Source organism: Anarrhichthys ocellatus, unplaced genomic scaffold (genome assembly GCF_004355925.1).
Source record: "Anarrhichthys ocellatus isolate YVR2014 unplaced genomic scaffold, GSC_Weel_1.0 scaffold36, whole genome shotgun sequence".
Classification (NCBI taxonomy): Eukaryota; Metazoa; Chordata; class Actinopteri; order Perciformes; family Anarhichadidae; genus Anarrhichthys; species Anarrhichthys ocellatus.
The window spans coordinates 1,435,776-1,448,195 of NW_022280066.1; the positions used below are offsets into that span (position 1 = coordinate 1,435,776).

General features: G+C 40.0%; 1 protein-coding gene across 2 annotated transcripts in view; it reads right to left on the minus strand.

Annotated features, from left to right (window-relative positions):
• Window positions 1-154: 154 nt before the first annotated feature.
• Window positions 155-12,420, minus strand: part of ttc7b (tetratricopeptide repeat domain 7B) — a 23,067-nt gene continuing 10,801 nt past the window's right edge. The window contains exons 16-22 of one of the 2 annotated variants that reach the window (XM_031866770.1): window positions 12,245-12,361; window positions 11,021-11,118; window positions 8,373-8,423; window positions 5,167-5,307; window positions 3,546-3,748; window positions 2,406-2,479; window positions 155-1,973 (exon numbers count right to left, since the gene is read on the minus strand). In XM_031866770.1, coding sequence (XP_031722630.1) covers window positions 1,826-1,973; window positions 2,406-2,479; window positions 3,546-3,748; window positions 5,167-5,307; window positions 8,373-8,423; window positions 11,021-11,118; window positions 12,245-12,361 — 832 coding nt within the window. In that variant the 3' untranslated portion in view covers window positions 155-1,825. The remainder of the gene's footprint in view (window positions 1,974-2,405; window positions 2,480-3,545; window positions 3,749-5,166; window positions 5,308-8,372; window positions 8,424-11,020; window positions 11,119-12,244; window positions 12,362-12,420) is intronic. The other variant, XM_031866771.1, reaches the window with a different exon arrangement.

The following is a 12,420-nucleotide window of genomic DNA, read 5'->3' on the forward strand; positions in this document are numbered from 1 at the left end:
ACACAGACACAGACACACAGCCTTCAGATAAAACATATCTCATCGGATCTAAAGCATATGTTATGAGCAGAAGAAATACTATGGCTTTTTTTACTGATTACAGCAATAATGTTTTCAATATATCACACACAACAAACAGAAAAGAGGTCCCACATGTTTTTAACCACTTTTATTATCTTTGTCATTGTAATCCTCCTCGTTTCAGCCATTCATTTACTGCACTAAAGACTCACTGACTGAGCTCACATCAACATCTCTGTAACATCACTCACCAGAAAATAGAATTATATTTTACTTTCTAAAACCATAGCAATAATAATACACTTGGAACAATCAAATATACAACAACAATTCTTTGTATTTATAATTAAATGAAAAAAGTATATTCATCTAGTTGTATTTAACATGACAGGACACAAAGACAACACAATCACCGGTTGCATTTACACACGGCATTAAATCAGATTTTTGAGAATATTTGTGGAACAGATTCCTCCCATGATTACTCACAATTTGTTAATGTATAAATGGCACAAATGAGCTCTGGTTTTTGAAATTCATATGAAATTGAGTTGGTTATCTGCAACATTATCTAGTTTCTGTTTCTGTAGTTGTAGTTGACACTCTTATGTGTTCATCTATTGTGACTACAGCTGCTCGTGCTAAAAAAAAAAAAAAAAAAAAAAAAAAAAAAAAAATCAGCTTTCTCCAACAGATCCAAAGCACGAAATATGTACAAGTATTCCTATAAAGATGGGATTTATTTTACAGCAATGGTTTGACATTTTGGAAAATATGCTCATTGGATTTCTTGCCAAGAGTTAGATCGTTCCACTCTCTAACGCACGACAGTGGAAACCAATCTTCTCATCGAACCGTCGAGCAAGAAAAGAAAAAAACAAAACAAGTTTTCCAAAATGTTGAACTATTCCTTTAGTTTCAAAGCTTTCCTTGGGGAAATTGAATAATAGTGCAATATCAGGAACATTTGTAAAACCATAGAATGTCATGTTCTAATAGTTTAACAAATAGAGCATGTAAAGGCTGTACACACGAGACAATGTGCTATAATAAAACAAAAAATGTAGAAAAAAAGAGCAGCCGTCCTGATCTGCTGTGTGTGTAAATGCAGCCCGTGTTTTGGCATTTAGACTTTACTGAGTGATTGACTCCTCAGTCATCGGTTGATCGTGTCTGTCAATGCTCCTGAGCCAGCCATACAGTAACAGCGACCCTCTCCGTATGAACGTGTGTGTGCGTGTGTGTGTTGAGATTATCAGTAATATTTGGCTCGTAAAGGAAATGGACTAAATAACATGTAAACAAAATGTAAACTCTTAGGCTTCTGACTACTAGCAACGCAAGAGTAGGAACTCAACTCTTTTAATCTTATATATGTCTATGAACAAAAACACACAGCATACTACAAATCACATACAGCCAGACAGAAATATGCACAGGCAACATGTTGGCACACATACACAGATATGGGTGTACATGCACAGACACAAACAGGCACACAAAAAGTGCAGGTCAGCACCCACACACACATTCACACACACAGTCAGGGTTCACAGCCACAGCAAGGCATTGTGGGAAGGGCGGGTTGACGCGTGTCTGTATGTTTATGTGTACTATCTGCCTTTCTATACAGTGTGTTTCTGTGTGTATTTACAGTAAGGGTACGGCAGTAAACCTTTGTGCAGGTGTGTGTAACTGGCATGCAGGCATACTGTGTGTCTACGGGCTGTTTGCAGCTTGCAGGTCCATCATTTGTGCCACTGTGCTACAGTACTGATGCTAGAACTGTGACGGTGTGCGGATTTCATAGTGCTCTGGGTATGATGGTGAAGGGCAGAATGGGGCTGCTGGCCTCCAGCTCCAAGGCAGTGAGGAAACACTCTGTGGCAGCGGCGGCGTTTCCCTGAGCCTGCAACACCTCACCGAGGCTGTTCCACACATCATGAGCCGTACTGAGGAGACAAAAAAGGAGGAGAGAAGGAAAGAAGAGAGGAGGCGGAGATGAAGGAGAGAGGGTGATGAGAGAGAGAAAAGGGAAGCAGGAAGGATAGGAGAAAAGGAAAAGAGGAAGGAGAAGAGAAATCAAGAGATGAAAAGGAGAGGGGGAAACAGGGAGGGAGGGGATGAAAGAATGAGGAGAGATTATTAAAGAGGGGAGGAGAGAAGGAAAAGGTAGGAGAAGGAGAGGAGAGCAGGAAACAGGAGAGAAAGGAAGAAGAGAGGAGAGGAAAAGGGAGGTGAGGAGAGAAAAAATAGAAGTGACGAAAGGGAAATATTGTAGTGAGTGACCTAAAATATAATAATCACTTACATTGCACTGGCAAACACACACACACACACACACACACACACACACACACACACACACACACACACACACACACCTGTTGACCTGCACAGCATCCCTCAGGACTTTTTCCGACAGACTGTAGCGCTGCAGCTGGTGAAGAATCAGACCCTGTGGGGCGGTAGAGAGAATAAGAAGAAGGGTGGAGGAGGAAGATGAAGAAAGAGAGGAAGAACATGTTTAGGCTTACAGTCGCCGTGTTTGTGATGAATGTGTACTGCTGTGCATTTTAACTCAGATACTGGTGTTGATGATTCTTGTTGGCACCAATACATTTGCCTGACTTGTAACATTACACGTGTTGTTGCGGAATTCTATTCAATTGCAGAAAGTAAATCACTGACACGTCACCTAGCAATATATGATGATGGAGCAGCAAATAAAACCAGTCCTGCACTTCCACTTTGCCTCACCTCCTCCCTTTCTACTCTGGGAAGGTGGGGGTGAGGGGGGAGAGAGTGTGTATGAACAGGTAAACTCTGGGACACATCGCACCCTCCACCGTAAGAACAACACGTGTCACCATTGATACACGCACCTCTCTCGTTCATAAGCTGTGATTCACGTTTGACCAGATTTAAGGACATGTATGTATACTGAACAAAAGTAGGGCCCTGAATCATGTGTCACATCTCATCAAGCACCTCTAGGTGCGCAGTTTATCCTGGTATTCCTCCTCAAGCCACTGAGGCGGGCAGATTCAAGAATATTCAGGAAGGAAACTGATTGTGTGAGCTCTGTGAAATGGATAGTGTGTCTTATTTCCTTTAGATTGTACATTCTCTGATGATTTTGTGTCAAAACACTACAAATCCTATTTCTCTCAAATGCCTGAGGGGAAAAAAGGCTAGATTAATTATTTAGGTGGTATTTTTTCTGATGTCTTATTTATGAGTGATTTATGAATTTTTTTGTAGACATGAAGGACTTGGAAATTTAGTTTATTTTTTTTTTTTTGCGGTAGTGTTTGAAAATGTACAAACTTCATTCTGAATCTGGCGTATCTGACTTTGTGGTGTCTCGTAAACTCAGGGCCTAGTTATATGTGTGACATTAACAAACCCTCAGGCTTTACGAACACTGCATGCGGAGAGAACAAGGTTTGTTATGTTGCCAAGCTGCCCAACACAAGGACACAGCAGAAGAACAACAGTCTAAGTGTGTGTGTGTGTATTACCAGTCTCTGCATGGTCTTGACATGCGTCGGGTTGATGGACAGGGCCTCTTCATACCAGCGTTTGGCCTCGTCTATGTTGCCCCTAAGTTCAGCGATCTGCCCCCTCATGTACAGTACATTATGGGATGTGGGGAAGAGGTTTGAGGCTTCCTGCGTGCAGGCCGAGGCCTCTGCGGGTTTCGACATGCCGGTGTACACCTCGGCTTTCAAAGAAAACACAGACGGAGGACAGATTGCAAACATGAGTGTTTAACTGAGTGAATAGCACACTATGACTTTTTATGGCATACTATCACATGCAATTTGTATGCCATGTTTTATGGTACACCATAGTATGCCTTTTTATGACATTGTGCAATTTGGAGTAGTTTCAAACGTCATTATCTTTGTTCAATCAACGGACAGCTTGGTATAATTACTGAAAGGAAATGAGATAACAGTCAATGTAACCAGCTTATAAAATAAAGACTACATTTCCCATTAAAGCTGTTGCTGTGTTGGACAAAGAGGATGCTGCCCCATCTCAAGTAACATTTTTAAACCTCTCAAACTAAAATAATGTATTAAAATGAAGAGCCACAAACAGAAAGCAAAATGTATTTAAGGTGAAAACATAAACATTTGCTAAATGGAGAAGCAGAAAATGTGAGCGAAAAAGCGGTGAGAAAGCATAGTTTTCTCCCTCAAACAGCATAAATAGGAAAAACATTTTCAGTATCAAGGACATCTAATGTGATCTGTGCAGACAGAGAGATACGAACAACGAACGACACAGACAGAGGAAATGAGTTTGAACCGTCTGCCCGTCTGCTCTGTGATTGGATGATTATATTAGCCGTGTCGCCAAGCTGGAAATGACCACCTCTGACAGGAAGCAGCTGGAGAGATAAACGGGAGAACGAGCAACCTCTATGGGTGTGTGTGTGTGTGTGTGTGTGTGCTGTCTGCATGTTTATGTGTACTCTTCAGTCTGCTTATGTTTGTGTCTGCTGGGGATGCAGAAATGAGAATCGGTGCTCGAGATTACTCCAAAGCAAATCTAATCTGCCGTGATTGCGAAGGCCGTCAAACTGCTGTTATACACGGCCCTTCAGGCTAATGCCAGCACACTCATTGCAACTTCAAGTCTGTTTGTTTGATGGCGCCTATGCTAGCAGGAAAATGATGCATGTAGCATACCATACTTAGTTTGGAGTATAGAGTCGTAACAGGCAAAAGGCTATTACTCCAAGTGTTAAAAATATAGTTATATACAGGAAATGTAACTCACTGACCTTTCTGGGCAGAACTAGGTGACAGAAATCGATCTGACCTGATCCAGAATTTACCTTTAAGACAGCATCTGTGCTGAAACTTGTACCATTCAATCATCTACTTAAAATCAGTGATCCTAATCCTTTTTTAGCATGTGACCCCTTCAAATGAAGCAATGAGCATTAACATCACAGATTACGGCCTTTTAGTGTCAACATGGGTCATCAGCAGGGATTGGAAAGGCCTGAAGACACCAAAGTATAAAGTATTTCACTCAGGAACCCAAATCAATCCTTTTCAAAATACCAGCCCAGTGCTTGCATCTGTTGCACTTGCACGTATGTGACAGTTATGTACGTTTGCATACCTGCATGCAGCCAGATCTGAGCCAGGGTCATCCAGGGGTGCATGGGTCCATGTTTGGGGGCACTGCTCTGCAGAGAGGAGGCCACCTCAGAGAGAGCCTGCTCTACACGACTGGCTGCTATAGATGTAGCATGAACCGAGCCTGGGGGGGGGGGAGAAAGTGGAACCATTATACACGCCATCTCCTAGAGGAACTGACTAACTACTGCAGCAGCGTTAGGCAGCCGTGTGCCACAGTGCAGGGTTTTAATTCAGCCAAACACTCTAGCAGATTTCACCGTTTCTCTTAACATCCAACAGAAAGAGAGGAACATACCAGTGAACTCCGGAGTGTTTGGGTGAAGTTAAAAGCTCAAAACTCTGGGCCCGCATGGGCACAAGGTTTTCTGTTCCTGCCCTAAAGCCTTTAAATCAGTCCACACCATTCCACACGCTGCAACACACAGTGTTATGGCGCTAGCTTAACCAGGTCAAAATGAACGAATTTCTGCACTACCATGCATACACACTGCACCAATCTGCACTCTGTGGATTAGTAATTGAAAGAAGTGTGTTCCGGATTTTGTTTATTTGTTTCAATTACATAAAATGATCACAGGGACGCAAAATGGCCACCACGTAGGACTGCAGAGGCCCACTGCAGATCTGTGAAAGCAAAACGTAATATGATGCCCAGAATAGTTTTCACATATTATCATATCTTTCTAATGTCACATAAAACATACATATGAATATTTTTTAAATGCCACTTATCCCCTATTGCCAACCTATCTATTGTCTACATGATAGATTGGTAGAGAGTTGCTCTGTGAGTGTCAGTTACAACTGATTCCAATGAAGACCAACAAAGTATCAAAACGTCTAGAAACTTTGAACTGTTCTTTCCATATTTTCGTGCATGATTTTGAATAAAATGTCCAGATGTAATATTTAAGATGACTTAATTCACTGTGATCTGTTCTATGTGTGACATTGAAATTCGGATCAATTATAGAACCACTTTCATAATTTGAACATATTTAAAATACATTTCCCCTCATTAAATGTTGTAAAATGTGGATACTGTCTTAAAAAGATTGGGAAAAATAATGGCTGACATTAGGACGGTGCTAGACTTTCATTTTCCCTTTTGGCCTCTTTTGTTTTACAGAAGTCACGTCAAGTACAGCCTGAAGGGACTAGATCACACATACATACTGTATATGCCTTTTGTATCCTGATGGTCGCAGCTCGCTTTAATAAAAGCTTTACTTTAATAAAATATCTCACAGCCCCTTCTCGTATTAGTCCGGTCTCCCACAGTGTGATCGAACCTCCAAAATACTTCTTTCATTGATATGAACGGTGTATTTTTGAGTAAAGGGAGTGTTGCTGATGAGTGGCTTTAAAAAAGGATCTCTCTCACGACACAAATGGATTTGAAGTTGAGCAGCCTGATTTGAAGGGCTTATTGTAAGAAGTAGTATATTAGATGCCAGCATACAGCAGCGCAGACTTGTGCAGCACGTTCAAACATGTTACAGTATGTTGAAACAAGACATGTATTGTTCCCTTAGTTAAACTCGTATTGATGAAATCCTAAATAACTTGCACAGTTATGTGTCTGCGGCATTTACGACAAATTGTTTTATCTGCCAATTTACTCAAGGGTTAAAGAAAACGCTCCGCAAATTATGAATCAATTCTGAATGTATTTATATCTATCCAGTCTGTTTTGTTCCCCACTGTTGTTATCGTGCACCGTCAGGCTTATACCTCATATAGACAGTAAGGCACGAGTAAGGAATGAAGTGCTTTTCAGTCAGTGATTCATTGGTTACAGAGTTGGAGAAAGAGGAACAGAGATGGTACTGTATATTTTCATATGGATTGCTTTCACTTATGCCATTTTGTGCCCCGAATATTCAAGACAATGTATCAACTGGATATTTCTAAAAATAAATAAATACTAAAACTACGGAAGCCCTGAGAGGCAAGTGAGACACAAAGTTCTGGTGATCCTTTTCTAATGGATGAGTTGTAATGTATCCATGCGTTCTAAACACGTATACAATGTGTGTGAGCAAGATATGTAACATAACTGTCATGTCTATCTTTTGGATAAAATGTATTTGTAACATAGAAAGATGATCATGGCAGATCATTTCTGCCTGTTCTTAAGTCATAAAAGTAGGAGAGAAAACAATTAAGAAAGTGGATCACCAGATTTCTGCTTCTTTTCTCACTTGCCTTTCAGGGCAAATTTATTTTATAAAAACTAAATATAGAAACAAGTCTTCACTCAGTGACATTTATGCATTTGCTAACAGACGACTAACGAAGCTTCTTTTAGTGACGTTGCCTAAAATGTGGACGATTCACACAGCAACACGTGCACTAAAGCTGCTCACTAAATTAAAGGAATACACCGACTTACAGGGAAAAGAATGCCACTAATCACCACGCCATACACGGGCTAGTGTGTGTTCCCCCTCGGCTTCCAGTGTAATGCACATTTGAACAGCAACAAGATGATGAGAATTTAATTTTGTATTGATAGCATATGCACAGTGTGCTCAAGTGTTACTTATAACTGGCAGTAAACCAATAAAATCTTGGTAATGGATGCACAGAGGTGAAAATAATAAATATTGTTTCTCTCAAACAAGATTCTCAAACAACCTTGTTAGATATCAATTGATTATGTCACTCAAATGACTGTAAACAACTTGGATCATTTGTAACGGCTACATTTCACAGATGATTGGTGCTACATGCAGGAAGCTGCTTCTTCCTCTCCGTTCTGTTGTTGCTCTGTGAGCATTTGCTTTCTCTTTTGCTTGACTGAAGAGGATAAACATGTCAGAAATGCTACCTCCATCTGCCCTTTATTACTCAATGTGCTGCACAATGTTGGTTTCCTGAATACTTTCACATTGCTGTGTTCTGATAAATTGAAAAATGTGTGTGCACAATACGGTTTTCAATACTCAAGATATTCCTTCAAGTCGTTGTATTCCTTTAAATATTTATACCAACAATGTGATAGAAATTCAATACAATTCTCCTGGAAACTGGCTGCAGACATCAAGTTAAAGCAGAGGATGTATGTACATATTTTCTTTGTACAGATATTGTACATACAGAATATCGGAACCTCGTCAGGGAAAGGAGGGTCAACAGGGACCAAAGGATGGACAGAACAATAGAGGTCAGATGGCTACTTACAAACAGAAAACATGGAGGAAAAACCAAGAGTGTTAGCGTCCTGAAGACCGCCTTGAAAAAAACGGAAGGATGGGAAAAAAACAGAAAGACGATTGTTAATGATTGAAAGAGAGGTCGAGACAGAAAAGAAATATCCAAATCAATACGATCGCTGATTCCAGAAAGCAAGACAGAAGAGCACAATGAGGTTTCTATTCTTCACAGCAGTATTTTAGACCACATAACATGAGACAAGCTTTCATACTTGTGCCTCTTTTATGCAATCTGTTCAAATAAATGCTTACCGAGCAGCAAATCTGCACTTTTACTGGTAGTGATAGCCATCGAGTGTAATTAACTAAAATGATGAAATAGGCTCATGTGTTTCTGCTTAATAACTCAGGAGAGCTTGTTTTTGGCAGGTTGAACCACATGCTCAGAATGAGGCAGTGCAGAGTAACATTACATGTATTCTGCATTTCAGGACAGTTGGATTGAAATTAGGGGCGTATGCACGCCACAAAACGTTTTAGATGAATGACAATGCGCACAAAAGTGCTCACTTATCAATGCAGCAACAAAACAATCCAGTCAGATTTTCAGTAATTGTGATCATTGTGGTGGACTTATTGTCATGGTTTTAAATCATGTAATTGTTCTCAGGCTAACGGAGAAAAATGACAGATTTTACTATACAGCTAAACGGTTTAACTAAATAACAACCGGTATTTTCCAGTGCAAACCTCATTAGTAGAAGAGATGGCAACACGGAGAGACAACATAAGGTGTAACCGGGAAGCCAGACAAATTAGTGTTGGCTCAAATGTATAATCCTCACAGAAACCGAGAAAGAGAAAGGAGGAGGCAAAATAGTAGCAAAAACAAGAGAGCAGGGAAGAGCAGATAGATGTGGAGAGACAGCAAAGCTGTAATATGTGAAGCTCATTTTCAGTAGTATCAAAAAAGAACCCAACTGATCTCGAAATCCTAGCTGTATCAACTACGAGTGAGTGGAGTTTAAACGTGTGCGAGGGAGCGAGTTCACCTGAGACCTTGAGCAAGTCGCAAAAAACACAAAGCAACTGCAGCAGATCTATCAAGGCTCCACTGCACTCTGATCCACAGCCAAAGCCTTTCCTTTCTACACGTTACAGCAGCTCGGAGATCGAGGTGAGACTTTGAAGCACATCCGTAAGGGTTAGTCAGTTTAGTTTGAAACTGGCTGTCCATGCTCGTGAGGTTAACGGGTCAAATGCAAGATTCACCTGGTCTAAAATCTTAGTGAGAATGTGTGAGTAAAATCTTGTAAAGTGCTTAAATCAGATCAGTGGTGGACGCTCATTTTGAAATGAAGTTGACGTCAATGCTCTGTGGTCTATTGCCCCGTGTGGCCCCCTGTTTCTCTGTAAACTGGTAGTAAAGGCCAGTAACATAGAGCTGGGTGAGGTAATCCTGATGTACGAGTATTCTGCCTTATCTGTTCAGCTAGACAAAACCTGTTCCCCGGTTATCAGAAACTCTGTCATATTATACTGATAACATGTGAAAGAAATATCATAAACATGAAACATGAATAGCTACAAACGAATGTATGATAAACTTATACAAGTATGATACTTTCCTATTTAGTGTAGTGACATATTTAATACAATTTATAATATTGAATTAAAATAATAAAACATCTAACATGAGCTACACCGAGATATTTCTAGTTGATATTAATATTTATCAAGACGCTGTTTAGCACAGAGCACCGGGGCAACAAAACACACCGGGAATGCTCTCATTAATAAACACACGAGTAAATCGATAAGCAATTCTCCCAAAAACTTGGTAGTCACTCTCCACACCATGCTACAGGCCGAGTGGACGTGGAGGCGGATTACAATTGGAAGAGAGCTGTCGGAGACAGACGTGGTTGCAAAAGGATTGAGTCCTGGTCTTGGTGGGTGCAGGAGCAGGAGGAGGAGGATGATGAGGAGGAGGAGGAGGAGGAGGGGGGGGGCAAGGAGGGAGGAAGGACGGGTTTTTGGGTGGAGGTGGAGGCTGGAGGATGAAGACAGGGGAAGAAGGGGAAGCAGGGGAGGACAGTGGGGAGGAGAGGGTGGAAATGGTGGATGGGGAAGTGGGGGAGACCGGTTCAGAACCAGAGTGAGAAGAGGAAGAACCTGAGACTGAAACAAACAAAGGTAATAAAACAGAAAAGGGTTCAATAAATCAAGGAATAAAGAAAGGGAAGTCATACAGGTCACTGGTTGCCAATCTGCATATATAACAATATTTCTAAAATTCTCTCACATTGAAAAGTTATAATTTTTGTGACACATGGTATCATGATAACTCTTTGATGAGCAAAAAGGAAACAAATGTCAATGAAGCAATATTGGAGTACTGGCAAATGTTGTCCCTTGATATCTAGATATGAGGGTGAATGGACCGATACAAAAACAAGAAGCAGGAAGACATATCTCACTCTTGATGACATTTTCATAATCAAATCATAATTGACAACTGTACAAAAAAGAAAATATGGTCACTGTTAGATGAGAGCAATAAACTGTGTTTACTGAAAATCAATCAGCACAATTGTATTAATTTCACTGGGGAGGTCCTGAGGGTTCCTGAGTAGGAGCCAATGTGTGTGTGTGTGTGTGTGTGTGTGCGCCTACCCGTGTCTGGGTCACTGAAGTCAGGCAGAGTCATGGCATTGAGCTGTCGTCTGTCTGCTAAGGCCCTGTCCAACAGACTGCTGCCACGCCCAGAATCACTGCCACAGAAACATGTGTTCACACAAACAAACAACACACACACACACACACACACACACACACACACACACACACACACACACAGATTTACACATCACTACATTTAAATGGGTTGCAGCACACAGACTGGTTCTTCTGTGGAGATTAGTTGTTATGAAACGCTAACTCAGGGTATCCACATAACAGTAATACCTACTGTAGAAAAGTATGGTATTGTTAATCTTCTCTTTTATCCTTTACTAGTTGTATTTTTATTTTATTTGTCTTTATTTTATTTATTTTTTTACAAATTTCTAATTAAATCATTTTACTTTGATTTTTAATATCACTATTGCTATCTTTCTTTTATTTAATTTTTGTTTCTATTTTTATCTCTATTTTTTATTTAATTTACTTATTTGTTGTTTGTCATTTTTATTCACTTTTTATTATCATCTGTTGTTGTTTTTACCTAATATTATGGAACAATATAGAACATATTCTGTCGGCACTGAAACTTAAAAACTGAACGGCTGATCCATGTCATCCCTGAAAACTTCAATAAACAAAACTTCGAAAAAAAAGAGATTAGTTATTGCTCAACATTAATACTGCCAGGTTTAACTGTCGCAAACTGAATCGACTGTCAAAACTAACATTAGCATGCTAATATTTGACTTGAAGAGTAAAAGACGTAACATGAAATATGGTCAAGATATTGGACCTGACTCGTGATCAAAATGCTGTTTCATAATGATGTAAACTAGATTAGAGCTATCGTTAAAAGACTAGAAGATTTTATAAAATTATATTTTGAATTTCTAAAATTTTCTAATACCATTTGATTAACTAATATATAATAATGACTAATATGACTAACAAGCTTTGTTTAGTTTAGTAAATGGAAATTACCCTCTGATTCTCAACTACATAAATACTACTGACCCTGAAAGACACAGACAGTATCTCCATGTACATATAAATAAAACATAAATAAACGTACATTTTATAAGTTTTTGGCAGTTGTGCACAGAGATGATTTCTTTTGATTGGACTGAGATGCTAACAACTGATTTACACATTACATATTAAGTCGTTGCATTTGAAGGAGCGTGTGTGTGTGTGTGTGTGTGTGTGTGTGCGTACCTGGGGTTGGTAAGGTTGTAAAAGCTCTTCCAGATCTGCAGCATGTGTTTACAGGTGAGCAGAGCTTCCTCTGGTCCTCTACACATCGACTCCAACTTCACCTTGGTATACAGCAGACTACGATACGCAACACACACACACACACACACACACACACACACACACACACACACACA